This window comes from Erythranthe guttata, chromosome 3 (genome assembly GCF_056151865.1).
Source record: "Erythranthe guttata isolate IM_541 chromosome 3, IM_541, whole genome shotgun sequence".
Lineage (NCBI taxonomy): Eukaryota > Viridiplantae > Streptophyta > Magnoliopsida > Lamiales > Phrymaceae > Erythranthe > Erythranthe guttata.
This window is the reverse complement of record NC_142535.1, coordinates 15,162,006-15,177,952: the sequence shown is the minus strand read 5'-3', so window position 1 is coordinate 15,177,952 and position 15,947 is coordinate 15,162,006. Positions and strand designations below refer to the sequence as shown.

General features: G+C 35.6%; 1 protein-coding gene and 1 long non-coding RNA gene across 13 annotated transcripts; one reads left to right on the top strand and one right to left on the bottom strand.

The window, feature by feature from the left end:
- Positions 1 to 2,654: 2,654 nt before the first annotated feature.
- Positions 2,655 to 6,793, top strand: LOC105965965 (Erythronate-4-phosphate dehydrogenase family protein). 4 transcript variants are annotated; one of them, XM_088815633.1, is made up of 3 exons: positions 2,655 to 2,828; positions 4,069 to 4,844; positions 6,305 to 6,793. In XM_088815633.1, the coding sequence occupies exons 2-3, from the start codon at positions 4,140 to 4,142 to the stop codon at positions 6,536 to 6,538; spliced, it is 939 nt and encodes a 312-aa protein (XP_088671759.1). In that variant the 5' UTR covers positions 2,655 to 2,828; positions 4,069 to 4,139; the 3' UTR covers positions 6,539 to 6,793. The 4 variants fall into 4 exon arrangements, with proteins under 4 accessions (XP_088671759.1, XP_012845964.2, XP_088671760.1 ...); XM_012990510.2 differs by having other exon boundaries at positions 2,779 to 3,298; XM_088815634.1 differs by lacking the exon at positions 2,655 to 2,828 and adding an exon at positions 2,938 to 3,260.
- A 1,948-nt stretch (positions 6,794 to 8,741) lies between these two features.
- Positions 8,742 to 15,192, bottom strand: LOC148771903 (uncharacterized). 9 transcript variants are annotated; one of them, XR_016030348.1, is made up of 8 exons: positions 14,874 to 15,192; positions 14,679 to 14,763; positions 13,748 to 14,557; positions 12,465 to 13,597; positions 11,549 to 11,732; positions 10,914 to 11,397; positions 9,339 to 9,521; positions 8,742 to 9,187 (listed from the first exon to the last, which is right to left on the bottom strand). It is a non-coding gene; the product is annotated as an uncharacterized LOC148771903 (long non-coding RNA). The 9 variants fall into 9 exon arrangements; XR_016030352.1 differs by lacking the exon at positions 10,914 to 11,397; XR_016030353.1 differs by lacking the exon at positions 10,914 to 11,397 and having other exon boundaries at positions 13,504 to 13,597; positions 14,874 to 15,189.
- Positions 15,193 to 15,947: the final 755 nt, after the last annotated feature.

The following is a 15,947-nucleotide window of genomic DNA, read 5'->3' as shown; positions in this document are numbered from 1 at the left end:
TCGAATATGCAACACTTGTCTGTTTATTTTTATGTTTTAGATGAGGTGATAAGAGAGAGTTAATGTTTGAGATGGTTGAAATAGTGAACTCATACTTTTTTGTATCAGTACTTATTTTTTATATTTATTAAATATTTGATTACTAGTGTGGTTTTTTTAGAATGAAAAATGCCGCACATACAGAAATACCAACAACATACAGAAAATACCTTTAGGCCTTGTTTGGTTGGGGAGATTAGTCATTATTAACTAAATAATTGGACTTTGTTTGATGTTTGGTATCCCAATAATATGCCAGGTCGACCCACAAATATTATGTTATCACGACTTATCTTGCCTATCAGGGAGTTCTTTTGTTGGACTTCTCGGGATTCAATAAAACAATTGGGTTTCCATTAGATTATTTATCTTAGCTATTCTTATCTTACCAACCAAACGAGGCTTTAGAGTTGTTTCCCCCCTCCTTTTCTAATTGCAAGAGTCAATCATTGACATCAATCCTAGAACCCATACCACTATTCATTTACAATATATACAATAGATATTAAAGAGAAAAAACAGATAAGAAACCATATATAGTACAAAATTACAGTATTACAAGATGATAGTTAACCTATATCAGCTGCTTTTTGTGGGCTTGCTTTTCCTCCTAGTTCTGCTTCTCCTTTGTGCAAACTGCTTCTGCTTTGTTGATACTTTATCTTCTAATTTAAAATTCTCTTGTTTATCTAATTTTGATGATGGGCCCACCATTTCTTCTGTTTTCTTCTCTTTATTATCTCCTTCTTCTCCACAATCACTAATAGGTTTTGCTGCTTTCTTGGAATTAGGGCTAACAAAATCTTGAAACTGATCAATCTGTGTTATTTGCTCTTCATCTTTTTCATCTTCACTTTTTTCTGTGTTTATTATTTTACGGGGTCTCCCTCTTTTTCGTGGAGTCTGTGCTTCTGTTGCTGTTGTTGTTGATGGTGATTCTGCTAATAATACCTCTTCCTTTATCTTCTTCACACCCTTCTTCTTCCCCATCATATTTTTCTTTCACCTGTGCATAAAGTTTTTGGCAAACAGAATTGCCAAGCTCTGTATATGAAAACAACTAATCACTGATACAGTTGTAATAATCTGTTTTATCGAAAAACACTTCTATTTAGGTTCTTGTGTGTTTTTGTGAGTGTTTATGAGAGAGAGAGAGAGAGAGAGAGAGAGAGAGAGAGAGAGAGAGAGAGAGAGAGAGAGAGAGAAGGGGTGGCCGAGACTTTTCATCTAACTCATATGGTTAACTAAGAATATTTTTGTACTGTGTGTGTGTGTGTGTGTGTGTGTGTGTGTATAATTTGTGTTTATATATTTAAAGTGTAGAATATGGAATTTGGTGAAGAGGAAAAATGTGGGATTATCGAAAAAAATTTTACTGGTTTTTACGTGTGGTGATGATGAATGGTTAGGTTATGAGAAGTGGGGTATGGATTTTTCCAGTGTGCAGCGTCGCAGTCTGACCCACTTGTGTCTTCTTCGCAAGCTCTAGCTCTTCTCTGTTGTGTGTATATAATTTATTATGTATCTATATATATACACACACACATACATTTCTCTTTATTTTTTCTTCTGTTACTTGGTGGTTCAAACCTCAACCCCGAGTTTATTAACTTAAACCTTGATTAATAATTACATTTCCGGAACTTCCTCCGGTCCGAATGAGCTTGTCGGCGGACCACTACAGTATTCTGTTGGCTTTGGTGCCTCAATATTATGGTGGGAATCGAACCGATTGCATCAGAATTGGCATTTTCCGGAAATTTCAAAAAACAAAATTGCAAGTGCGAGACTATTTCCAATTTCGTTCCAGAAAAAGGTAGGGAATTAGGATGATTTTTTTTTATAATAATATTAGAGAGTCGAATTTTCGGATCGAAATGGTGAAAATTTGAAATTTTATTTTGACAATCCATTATTAAATTTGTATTGGTAATTATGTTCCTTTACAATGTCAATCCAACAAGCTTAGATAATTAAAACTCGACTTATTTGACTACGCGCTATCTTACTCCATCAACAACCAGTTCACTTCTACGACTTCTTTCATCTTAACTTCTATAAAAAAGGCGATAAGTCAATACCTACGACTTGTTTGGTCGGCACTATTAAGTAATATAAGTTATATTGACTAAATAGTTGAAGATAATAACATTTCGATTGACAAGATTCATAGTTAGGCCAACAATAAAAATAGAAACTCAAGTCTATAGGCTATCAATGAATAAATTTAGTAACTACCTTACCCTCTACAATTATTTTCGTTTTACAAAGAACCTTAATAAATTAATATTCGATAAATTAATAACCTCGCTTAAATAATAATTTCTTTCAGTCCCAATTCAGTAAAAATGTATTAACTTGTTAGTACAATAATTTAATATTTCGCCAAATTAACAGAATTTTGTTAGTCTCCGCTGTATCAATTTATAAAGGTTTAACTATAATTACTAAAAGGAAAAGAAAATTATCCTTGACATACTTCAAATCATTGTATATTATTGCTAAAAATAGGAGTTGTTGAAAATTCAAATTTAGTACATATATTATTAACTTGGTCTACAAAACCAAAACCTTGGGCTATGTTTGGCCCAATTTAAAAGTTCTCCCATTTCCTTGTCTAAAATATAAATATGTTTACCAATCTTTTTAAATTGGATATTAATATATTTTGTGAAATAAAAAGCAGTTGTTCATAATTTCTGCTAATTAATCTCAAGTCTTGAACATCACTTTCATTGTAATGAAAAATACACGCCGACCTCGTAATCTGCAAATATTTTTCGGATAAGGTCAGATTAACCCACCCCCAATCTCCATCAGAAGTTTTACAGGCCAACAAAATTAATCTATTATTTGCATGTATGTATATATATATACATACATAATTAGGAGCAATTCTTGTGTACGTATTCTTGTTAGAATAGTCAACCCACCCCTAATAAACAATTCCAGATTTTTACTAATTCTGGAATCTTCTTCCCAGATATATTGCAATTGCTCTGCAACCCCAAAAAGAAAAATCCAATCTTTTTTCTTTTTTTTATTTTATTTTTATTAATCTGTGTTGATTGTGATATTTTACCCAGAGAATTTGAAGGGGTTATTTGTATTTAATTTTGGGCCACAAAAAAAACTGCGTGGGGGAGATCAAAGATCCGATTTTTTTTTTTTTTTTTTTTTTTTTTTAATTCTGCAAGAAAGCGATTTTCAGGAATCATAAGGTGATTGGACTCTGATTCTTGAAGAGAGTGATTTCTTAGTAAGTTATTTATCAATAATTATTGTTAAACCCCCCTTTGGCATTTTAATTTTGATTTTCATTTTTTTCAATTAGGTTTTTGTCCTTTTCTTTCTCTGAGTGTTTTAAGTTGGCTTGCTGGATTCTTTGACATGTGTATATATTTCTCTCTCCCCCTCTCTCTCTCCTCTCTCTCTCTCTGAGTCAGAGAGTCTGTGACTGTTGTTCATATACTGTATTTATAATCAGTTAGTTCTTTTGCTTCTGAGATGGATTTTGGTATAAATTTCTACTCTCTTCTTTTTTAATGATTGTTTTGCCTATCCATTTAGGACTGTGTTTTAGGGTTCTTGATAACTTCACCAGATTTATTTTTTTGTTGGGATTTTGATTCTAATGCTGAAATACTATTCTTCCCTTTATAATTTTGATTCTGTTCTACTTTTCAGGGGCAAAAACCCCCCTTGGGTTGATTTTTTTTTTTTTTTTCTTTTTTTGGGTGAAAAGATTAATTAGTAAATGGAATTATTTGATCAACACCCTTGTAATTAGGATCCCCTTTCCTTACAAAATGGCAACATTAACTAATATTTCTATTACAGATGTAACTGTATGCACAATTTTCTGCTGTAGTAATAATCTGTTGGAAAATATTCATGTCTGCTTTTTAAGGCTTTTATATAATAATTATTAATTACTCAGTTTCTTATCAAGATGTTGTTAAAATGATTCTTGATACAGCACACTTATGTGATAATTCTAACACGAATATTACCTCGTATTTTGTTCAGCTTCGTTAATCTCAGCAAATTGATGTCCTTAAAGAGAATCCATTTCGAAAAATTAGGTTTCTTTTTCAAGAATGGATAATTCTCATCAATATCATAGTAACGGGCATGTAACCGATCCAGGCCTGCAAATTATCAGACATCCTAAATTCGTTGTGTCCTGGTTCGACATAAGAGTGTTCTACGTCAGAATCAGCAATTTCACCGTGGACGATTCTACCCCCGAATGCCTCACGCTCAGCCACATCCCCGTGGGGCCCGACACAGTTCTCGAAGTGAACGGGGCAAGGTGCTCGATGAATTCACAAGGGATCTCATCCACTCTCAGACGTGACAGAGTGGACAGGAAATCCGAGGAGGCCACTTTTGTCAGCACGGATAGCGTGAGGTTAACGGACAGTGTGAGATTCGAGGTTTTCGATAAGGGCGATCTCGTAATTTCCGGTGTTCTAGAGAGTTCCAGTAGCAATGGATGCGTTGGTGGCGGTGAGTCGTATAATAATGGTGCGGCTAGGAGATGGAGTATGAGTTGCGAATCGGTGATTAGTGCTGGCTCGGGATTTTTGAAGGGGAAGCAAATAGTGGGGCCCGATTCTTCTTCTTCTTCGCCTACGATTGAAGTCTATGTGGCAGGTTGTTTTTCGGGTACTCCGATTATACTGACCAAGACTTTGCAAATTAATCCAAGAAAGAAGCATAGGAAGGGTATGCTGAATCCGATTCCAGAGTACGATGCTAACGGGTCCCACGAAGAAGTTGCACCGGGGCATGATCTGCAGGTAATAATATTCTTATGTTGATTTATTTTTCTTGCATGCTTCCATTTTGTTTGTAAAAAACCCTGCATTTTATGAATTTAAATTTAGATTTTATTTAAGCCTGAATAATAGTTAGATGTATCGATATCCCTTTAATCCCGTCTGAGTTATGTTGAAGATAAAATTTTGAAACGAATGTTCGTCGTTATAGAAGTGAAGCTACTTCTTTAGTTCGAGATCCTAAAATTAAAAAAACCCTTCTTGGATCAAGAAAAAGGATTGTCCATTTTTTAATGAATGCTAACAAATTAAAGTTGTCTTTTTTTTTTTTTGCCGACTACTACTAGTTAAATCGATTAATGAATGCACTTGGTTCGTCGGAATAAGTTTCCCATTCCTCCACGGAACAAAATCTTGAATAATGGGAAATGGCAATCACACAGGATAAATAATCTTATCCAATGGGTTGTGTCTCATATGCATGCTTCCTCATGTGAAACATGTGTTGTTATTTGGGACTGAATCCTAGGCTAGCAGTCGAATCTTATCCAGGATATGTAATGAAGGTATGGGGCAGAGGCACAGATATTAAAGAGATGGGCTAATTATATTGTATATTGTCTTCTCCCTTTCTCTCTTATATATTATCCATATCCTGCTTTCCAAACAGACAACATTGGACCATCATCACTGAATATATATATATAATATACTATATATATATATACAGGTAGGTAGATTGCAAATGTGGGGCCCTTTTTGCAACTTTTTGAGGATAATAATTATATCTTTAAGGATAGGAATTAGGATAGGGTGTGACCATAACTCTTAAAAGTTTTCTTGAAATAAAAATAAAAAATAAAAAGAATATGATTTATGATTGTGCTTCTTGTAATAAATAATATCGGCTCTTCAACTTGTCTGGTAATATATAATCAGTTTTGTGTCCCGTTTTGATTTGCATTGTTTGGAAAAGTGTGTGCATGCGTGCATTTAAATTTTGAAACGATACCCCATGTTATATTTATCCTTTTTTTACCTTAGAAATTATGGAACTCAACCAATTGACGTAGTTAGTTGTATCTCGTAATGTATGATAAATCAACCATTGATTCGTAGAATTAAGATACGAGTCTAGGTAAGTTTAAAGATAAACTCGAGGGCAGAGGCAGATTGTAATTTTCCCTAAAATTACTTTCTGCCAGTACAGAATTTGTTTAAATAAGTTTAAAAAAAATCGGGTTTTTTATCAGAAATTTTCTTGCAGTTATTTCTACACTTGTGAAAGGTGACAATCACTACATATGAGTGATGTCACGCTCTTATAATTTCATTTAGAGATCTCGTTTTTTCTAGAAATTGATTTGCGTAAGTTTCGACGAGAATAACTACCTCGATTTTGTATTTTATGTGTGCGTTATGTGTTAATGGTTATAAAATAAACTTATTTTACGAGTACCCTTTTTTTTTCTGTTTAATAGGTTGCGGAATACAAAAATTATAAACCAGAAAGTGAAGAAGAATACGACAGTTTATACTGGAGACAAACGGAATATGTAGAAGGTGAAGACGGTGAGCTGTCGTGGTTCAATGCCGGAGTTAGAGTGGGCGTCGGAATAGGGCTCGGCATTTGCCTTGGCGTCGGAATTGGTGTAGGTTTGCTCGTCCGTACTTACCAGACAACCACACGCACCTTTAAGAGACGCCTTATATAGTTGTTGTTTGTAAACGTCTCGTTTTTTTTTTCTTCTTTCGTAGTGTTTACATTTCAATTGAGAGAGAGTTTTGATGCATTTTGTTGTTTATAGGAGAGTGAGTGATGGAAAAATAATTGCATTTTGTGCACATATGTTCTTGACTGCATCTCTCTGTGAATAACATTTTTTTGTTTTTGTTTTTTGTATTTAGAAAAATCGAATAAGGTGTTTTTACGTATATCGTAGAAATTGGACGTGTGTTTCTTCTCGTAATCTGTTTTTTAGGTGTTTGCAGAATTATTTGTTCGTCTTAAATTAGTTGTTTTAAGCTATAAAGTTGAAAAGCACCTCTGTATAAGTTGATTTCCAACGTATTTGCAAATACTCGTTAACTTTTTGGAATAAGTACTTAGTACTAACTTAACGCACAAATATTAACTTCTGTTTTTAAATGTATTTTTACAAACACCACCTTAAGCAATAAAGAGTTGGTGAATTGTCATTTGACAATATATTTGCAGTTTTGCACATTCATCATATTTTGCATAATTCCTCTTTGAGCATCTCTTGTTCTTTAATCAATAAAATTCAAGAACTTACCGTATTTCGGAACTTCGAAACAACACGAATTTCATTTAATTATAACTTGATAGTAAAAAAAATTCGTCTCAGAAATAATGTATTAAGTTTAACAATTACTTTCAATATTCTCCAGATATATACATATAATAAAAATTAATAAATAAATAAAAAGTATCATGCTAAACAATGTTCTAAAAGAATTTACATTCTCTACTATTACAAACAACATGCCTTTGGCTCCAAACTAAGTGTACACAACACCAATTCCCTCAAACTAAGGGTGAAACCCATTGGGTTTTCCGATATCCGATTTGATCACATTACGACGAAATATATTAAAAAAAAAATTATAATAAATAGGGTAAATTACAAACACCCCCCCGAGGTATGGTGCAATTACAAAAACACCCCTCTTGTTTGAATAATTACAACCACCCCCCTCAACTCATCAAATTTAGTGGAATCTTCGAGATTATATGGAATATTATCACTTTTGTACCCGTTTTATCCCATTCAAACTCTACATTATGAAGCAAGATGATCATATTATGTGATTTTTAGCTTGTATATATCAGTTTGTGTGCATCAGAAACTGTATTTTTTACACAAAAAGAGTACAAACTAGACCACATTTCACGGAATCTAGATGACTATGTTGAATTTGGCACCATAAAGGTGGAGGTTTAAGAAAAAATCATAGTTGAGGGGGGTAGATGTAATTATCCAAACAAGAGGGGGTTTTTTGTAATTTGACCATACCTCAGGGGGGTATTTGTAATTTAACCTAATAAATAAATGTAAGATGAATACATCCATAGTAGTTAAACTCGCGAGATACCGCGATATATATCGCGAGACGGTACGGTCCCAATCAAAACGATACAACTCATAATATGTATCGGCTATGCATAAATACCGTTAAATATCGCGAGATATCGTATCGTATCGCCATATCACGATACGATACGATATTTACGATATTAGTCAAAATATTAAAAAAAAAATTAAAAAATTTAAAAAAATTTAAAAAAATTTAAAAATTAAAAAATAAAAGAAAAAAAGAAGAAAACGATATATTCACATTATCAGGGTCTGAAAACGAACTTCAATATTATTTAATATTTTTTCAATATATTAGATCCTAGAAATTTACACGCCAAGTTTTATATTGATAAGAGAAAATAGGAAAATGCCAAAGTTGGAGTTGATGAAGTTAAAGAGATTGATGACCATGAGGAAGAAGACACTCATTTGAAATTGGTGGGTGAAAAAAATTAAGTTACATTGATCTTGAAGATTATGAGTGATAGATTAGTTTTTTACAAATTAGGGATCAAAATTTGAACTTTGTTGATGTTATTTTTATGAGTAGTTATGACTTATGTCCCATTTTATGATATATTTTATGATAGATTATTTTTTTAAGAAATTAGGAATGAGTGGTTTGATTTTAAAATATTAAATTTTACATTTTTATAGTATTTTTATTATGTTGATATATATATTTTATTATTTTTAATAGTTAGTTAAATATCGTACGATACGATACGATAACGATACGATACGATACACGGAGGAAAACGATACGCCGATATTTTCCGATTCGATAACCATGAATACATCTGCTCCAACAGAGTCGAAGGAAGAGTAACCAGTCTAATTTTTATTTTATAGATTCCATCGAAATAAATTACAATTGAAGTGCCGCCATTAACATAAGACGGAGCGAAAAAAATAAAAAAAGGGAACGACACACTCAGGAGAGAGCCGAGCAAATCGCCTGTGCCATCTCCCCTCCGACACAAAAAATAATATTTTATTAATGCGGTGACCTGCCATGCGAGTTCATGGCAAAGGTCGATCGTAGAGACAACCATACGAGTCTCTCTCTCTCTATCTCTCTCTCTCTCTCCCCAAACTTCTCTATCTCTCTATCGGTCTCTCTCTCTCTCTCTCTTCTCGTTAAAATTATACAAGAAAAATACCTAGTTACATGCTCTAGAAGCTTCTTCAACCATTGTCGAGACTTCGCTTCAACAACCATCGCCATCAGCTAATAATACTTTAATTGAACACGTACCACACCTGAACCAAAACTTAATTAATAATTAGTCAGCTCGTGAACTCATAATCGAACATCTTATATGCAATTTCAAATACGCAGTCAAAGCTTCAACTTCGAGGACAATGCACATGCGAAAATTCAAAAATCTAACACTCCGGATTGAGAACATACCTCTGAAAACAACTACCGAACAGAATCTCTTCTCCAGCATAATGGCATAGCAGAATCTTCAATCGCCACCAGCACACGTAAGCACAAGCTGCCACATCATCAGGCTCTCGATCGGAAACCACGAGCACGGGCTTCAATCTAACACTAAATAGGTCCGGCTCCAATGATATAATTAACCAGAGTCTACATTAGAAAAAAAAATTACAATAAATAAATGTAGTCGAACGAAGAATAACCAGTCTAAATTTTTATTTTATAGATTCCATCGAAATAAATTAAATAAATTATAATTGAAGTGCCGCCAATAACACAAGACAGAGTGGGGAAAAAAAAAAGGAAAAGAAGGGAAACGACACACTCAGAGGATAGAGCCGAGCAATCGCCTGTGCCATCTCCCCACCGACACAAAATAATGTTTTATTAATGCGGGGACCTGCCATGCGAGCGCACCCTTCATGGCAAAGCTCGATCGGTAGAGACAACCATAAGAGTCTCTCTCTCTCTCTCTCTCTCTCTCTCTCTCTCTCTCTCTCTCTCTCTCTCTCTCTCTCTCTCTCTCTCTCTCTCTCTCGTTAAAATTATACAAGAAAATACCTAGTTACATGCTCTAAAAGCTTCTTCAACCATTGTCGAGACTTCACTTCAACAACCATCGCCATCAGCTAAAAATATTTTTATTGATGCGGTGACCTGCCATGCGAGCGCACCCTTCATGGCAAAGGTCGATCGGTAGAGACAACCATACGAGTCTCTCTCTCTCTATAAAAAATTATACAAGAAAATACCTAGTTACATGCTCTAGAAGCTTCTTCAACCATTGTCGAGACTTCACTTCAACAACCATCGCCATCAGCTAATAATATTTTTATTTTTATTGATGCGGTGACCTGCCATGCGAGCGCACCCTTCATGGCAAAGGTCGATCGGTAGAGACAACAATAAGAGTCTCTCTCTCTCTCTCTCTCTCTAAAAAATTATACAAGAAAATACCTAGTTACATGCTCTAAAAGCTTCTTCAACCATTGTCGAGACTTCACTTCAACAACCATCGCCATCAGCTAATAAAATTTTTATTGATGCAGTGACCTGCCATGCGAGCGCACCCTTCATGGCAAAGGTCGATCGGTAGAGACAACAATAAGAGTCTCTCTCTCTCTCTCGTTAAAATTATAAAAGAAAATACCTAGTTACATGCTCTAGAAACTTCTTCAACCATTGTCGAGACTTCACTTCAACAACCATCGCCATCAGCTAATAATATTTTTATTTTTATTGATGCGGTGATCTGCCATGCGAGCGCACCCTTCATGGCAAAGGTCGATCGGTAGAGACAACCATAAGAGTCTCTCTCTCTCTCGTTGAAATTATACAAGAAAATACCTAGTTACATGCTCTAGAAGCTTCTTCAACCATTGTCGAGACTCCACTTCAACAACCATCGCCATCAGCTAAAAATATTTTTATTGATGCGGTGACCTGCCATGCGAGCGCACCCTTCATGGCAAAGGTCGATCGGTAGAGACAACTATAAGAGTCTTTCTCTCTCTCTCTCTCTAAAATAATACAAGAAAATACCTAGTTACATGCTCTAGAAGCTTCTTCAACCATTGTCGAGACTTCACTTCAAAAACCATCGCCATCAGCTAATAATATTTTTATTGATGCGGTGACCTGCCATGCGAGCGCACCCTTCATGGCAAAGGTCGATTGGTAGAGACAACCATAAGAGTCTCTCTCTCTCTCGTTAAAATTATACAAGAAAATACCTAGTTACATGCTCTAGAAGCTTCTTCAACCATTGTCGAGACTTCACTTCAACAACCATCGCCATCAGCTAAAAATATTTTTATTGATGCGGTGACCTGCCATGCGAGCGCACCCTTCATGGCAAAGGTCGGTCGGTAGAGACAACTATAAGAGACACTCTCTCTCTCTAGTTAAAATTATACAAGAAAATACCTAGTTACATGCTCTAGAAGCTTCTTCAACCATTGTCGAGACTTCACTTCAAAAACCATCGCCATCAGCTAATAATACTTTAATTGAACACGTACCACACCTGAACCAAAACTTAATTAATAATTAGTCAGCTCGTGAACTCATAATCGAACATCTTATATGCAATTTCAAATACGCAGTCAAAGCTTCAACTTCGAGGACAATGCACATGCGAAAGTTCAAAAATCTAACACTCCGGATTGAGAACATACCTCTGAAAACAACTACCGAACAGAATCTCTTCTCCAGCATAATAGCATAGCAGAATCTTCAATCGCCACCAGCACACATAAGCACAAGCTGCCACATCATCAGGCTCTTGATCGGAAACCACGAGCACGGGCTTCAATCTAACACTAAATAGGTCCGGCTTCCAATGATATAATTAACTAGAGTCTACATTAAAAAAAAAATTACAATAAATAAATGTAGTCGAACGAAGAATAACCAGTCTAAATTTTTATTTTATGGATTCCATCGAAATAAATTAAATAAATTACTATTGAAGTGCCGCAAATAACACAAGACAGAGTGGGGAAAAAAAAGAAGGAAAAAAAGGGAAACGACACACTCAGAGGATAGATCCGAGCAATCGCCTGTGCCATCTCCCAACCGACACAAAATAATATTTTATTAATGCGGGGACCTGCCATGCGAGCGCACCCTTCATGGCAAAGGTCGATCGGTAGAGACAACCATAAGAGTCTCTCTCTCTCTCTCTCTCTCTCTCTCTCTCTCTCTCTAAGAAAATACCTAGTTAAATGCTCTAGAAGCTTCTTCAACCATTGTCGAGACTTCACTTCAACAACCATCGCCATCAGCTAATAATATTTTTATTGATGCCGTGACCTGCCATGCGAGCGCACCCTTCATGGCAAAGGTCGATCGTTAGAGACAAGCATAAGACTCTCTCTCGTTAAAATTATACAAGAAAATACCTAGTTACATGCTCTAAAAGCTTCTTCAACCATTGTCGAAACTTCACTTCAACAACCATCGCCATCAGCTAAAAATATTTTTATTGATGCGGTGACCTGCCATGCGAGCGCACCCTTCATGGCAAAGGTCGATCGGTAGAGACAACGATAAGAGTCTCTCTCTCTCTATAAAAAAATATACAAGAAATACCTAGTTACATGCTCTAGAAGCTTCTTCAACCATTGTCGAGACTTCACTTCAACAACCATCGCCATCAGCTAATAAAATTTTTATTGATGCAGTGACCTGCCATGCGAGCGCACCCTTCATGGCAAAGGTCGATCTGTAGGGGCAACAATACGAGTCTCTCTCTCTCTCGTTAAAATTATACAAGAAAATACCTAGTTACATGCTCTAGAAGCTTCTTCAACCATTGTCGAGACTTCACTTCAACAACCATCGCCATCAGCTAATTAATAATATTTTTATTTTTATTGATGCGGTGACCTGCCATGCGAGCGCACCCTTCATGGCAAAGGTCGATCGTTAGAGACAAGCATAAGACACTCTCTCTCTCTCTCTCTCTCTCTCTCTCTCTCTCTCTTTAAAATTATACAAGAAAATACCTAGTTACATGCTCTAAAAGCTTCTTCAACCATTGTCGAGACTTCACTTCAACAACCATCGCCATCAGCTAAAAATATTTTTATTGATGCGGTGACCTGCCATGCGAGCGCACCCTTCATGGCAAAGGTCGATCGGTAGAGACAACCATAAGAGTCTCTCTCTCTCTCTCTAAAAAATTATACAAGAAAATACCTAGTTACATGCTCTAAAAGCTTCTTCGACCATTGTCGAGACTTCACTTCAACAACCATCGCCATCAGCTAATAAAATTTTTATTGATCCAGTGACCTGCCATGCGAGCGCACCCTTCATGGCAAAGGTCGATCGGTAGAGACAACTATAAGAGTCTCTCTCTCTCTCTCTCTCTCTCTCTCTCTCTCTCTCTCTCTCTCTCTCTCTCTCTAAAATTATACAAGAAAATACCTAGTTACATGCTCTAGAAGCTTCTTCAACCATTGTCGAGACTTCACTTCAACAACCATCGACATCAGCTAATAATAATTTTATTTTTATTGATGCGGTGACCTGCCATGCGAGCGCACCCATCATGGCAAAGGTCGATCGGTAGAGACTACCATAAGAGTCTCTCTCTCTCTCTCGTTAAAATTATACAAGAAAATACCTAGTTACATGCTCTAGAAGCTTCTTCAACCATTGCCGAGACTTCACTTCAACAACCATCGCCATCAGCTAATAATACTTCAATTGAACACGCCCTGAACCAAAAAGTAGTTAATAATTAGCCAGCTCGTTAACTCATAATCGAACATCTGTATGCAATTCAAATATGCAGTTAAAGCTTCAACTTCGAGGACAATGCACATGCGAAAGTTAAAAAATTCTAACACTCTGGATTGAGAACATACCTCTGAAAACAGCTACCGGACAGAATCTTCTTCTCCAACATTATAGCATAGGCATAGCAGAATCTTCGATCGTCAGCAGCATGTAATTAGAACAAGCTGCCACATCATCAAGCTCTCGATCGGAAACCACGAGCACGGGCTCCAAACTAACACTAAATACAATCAGAATCTACGTCTCTCTACTATTACAAACACCATCATGCCTTTTGGCTCCAAACTAGGTAATCATACAACCACAAAGTTTCCGTCAAACAACGAACTGGAAATTTGAATCTTGCTTGTTTAACAAAATGTATAATAAGTCGGTTGCTCTGTCGTTGATCAAACGAATATTCAAACTTGGGGTGGAATGTGTTGGTTAAGACTCCATCACACTGAATTAACTCAGCAGACATTTGTTTGGGTACTATTTTTTTACTTTTTTACGATTGAATTCTGAGAAGTGTTGCCATGGCGGTAAGAAGAAAGGGAAGGAAAGAAGACAACACACACACACACCCGGAGGGGAGAGCCGGGCCATGTATCCCCTCCAACACCAAAAATGATACTTTTATTGATTCGGTGACCTGCCATGCGAGCGCACCCTTCATGGCAAAGGTCGATAGGGTAGACAAACTGAATCATCAGCATGATTAATCATATATTCTATTTTATCAAGAATCTCGTGACTCACTCTCTTTCCTTTACATAACTATCAAGACTATACAATCTCGCCTGTGAATAATGCAACGCAACACAAGCATTCCGCATTCGGAAACTACTAACGAACAATCACCATCGGCTAATCCGATTAACTGGATATATATATACCTGAATGACGATCGATCGAGGATTATTAAAAGTTTACCAATCATGTCAACATATAATCCAACAACTATAAGAACCAAACCAATATATAAGATAAAAATAAGTATATCATATGACAAATCACCTCAAGAACTGGGAAGATTCTTAGCTTCTATTAAACGTACGGAATCCATATATTCTGATTTCATCCTCTTCCATAGATCAGTACTCTTTCAGAACAAACATAGATCAAAATCAGATATGCATGGAACGCGCAATTAATATATAATAATAATAACGCAAACTACCGATCGAGGAGATGTATTAATTAAAAATATACCTCAATCCGATGAAAAATCGAAAGCGATCAACAGCGTCGATCCGAAACCACGTCGGAGAATTGGATGATGATCCAACATCAAATCAGATGTACGGCCAAAACCTAATTAATTAATTCGGGAGCCAAAATCGTAGAATCCATAGCCACAAACAAATAAAAAGCAGATGAATCAAATCTCAGAATGAATGAATCTAAGATGGATGAAGAAGGAGTTGAAGAACCCTAGAGGGAGGGAGACAGAAATTATTTATTATTTATAGTTTGATCATTGATGTAGAGAGTTGCAGTCGAAATAGAATTGTAAATAAGGTACAACTGTTTGTTAATCACACGCCTCTTTTTAAATCCTTTTATGGGGAACGTTCCGGATTAGTGTTTGACCTTATTACCCTTGGGTGTTAATCCCCCTTATATTTTGGATTAAAATTAATTTAATTATCTTCTGAGTAATATCGGAAATTGGAATTCAATAACCGAAATTTTATGGATCTCAATCGAAAACCAGAAATATCAAAAAAAAAAAATTCTGTTTTTGCATTCACCAAATAATATCAAATATATAGTAATATTTATAATAGATATATCTTCTCTTCTTTATAAAAAAAATTGAATTGGATAAGAAATAAAAAATAAAACCATATATATTTTAATTCCGATCTAGAAATTTTGGAAAAAAATGAATATTAGAGTATTTTAGAATTATGAAAAAAAGGTTGCTACAAAATTGAAAAAAAAAAATCAAATCATAATTGGAGAATTAAAAAAAAGAAATCGAGAATACACTTGGTGTTATACACCATGTGTAATACACTCTTAGATTTTGAACCATAGATATACACGCACACATTGGAGTGTGTATTATTATATGTTAATCAATGATTTAAGATCGCTTCTAACGGGTTAGCATCTATAAAACCCTCGTAAACATCTCTCCGCCCCTTGTGTCGATGAGCTAATCGCCTCCAACAAGGCCGCATATCACTGGACCAGCCAACTTTCAAGCGCACTTAAAGCTTGACAGCCTTTCTCCGAGCAATGAATAAGCGGCCCTCTCGATGGTTCAAGATCAACTCC

Excerpts from the sequence above, each read along its gene's own strand:
- LOC105965965 (XM_088815633.1), top strand. The coding sequence starts at position 4,140 with ATGGATAATTCTCATCAATATCATAGTAACGGGCATGTAACCGATCCA. Across the intron at positions 4,845-6,304 it reads CACCGGGGCATGATCTGCAG|GTTGCGGAATACAAAAATTA; the intron begins GTAATAATATTC and ends TCTGTTTAATAG.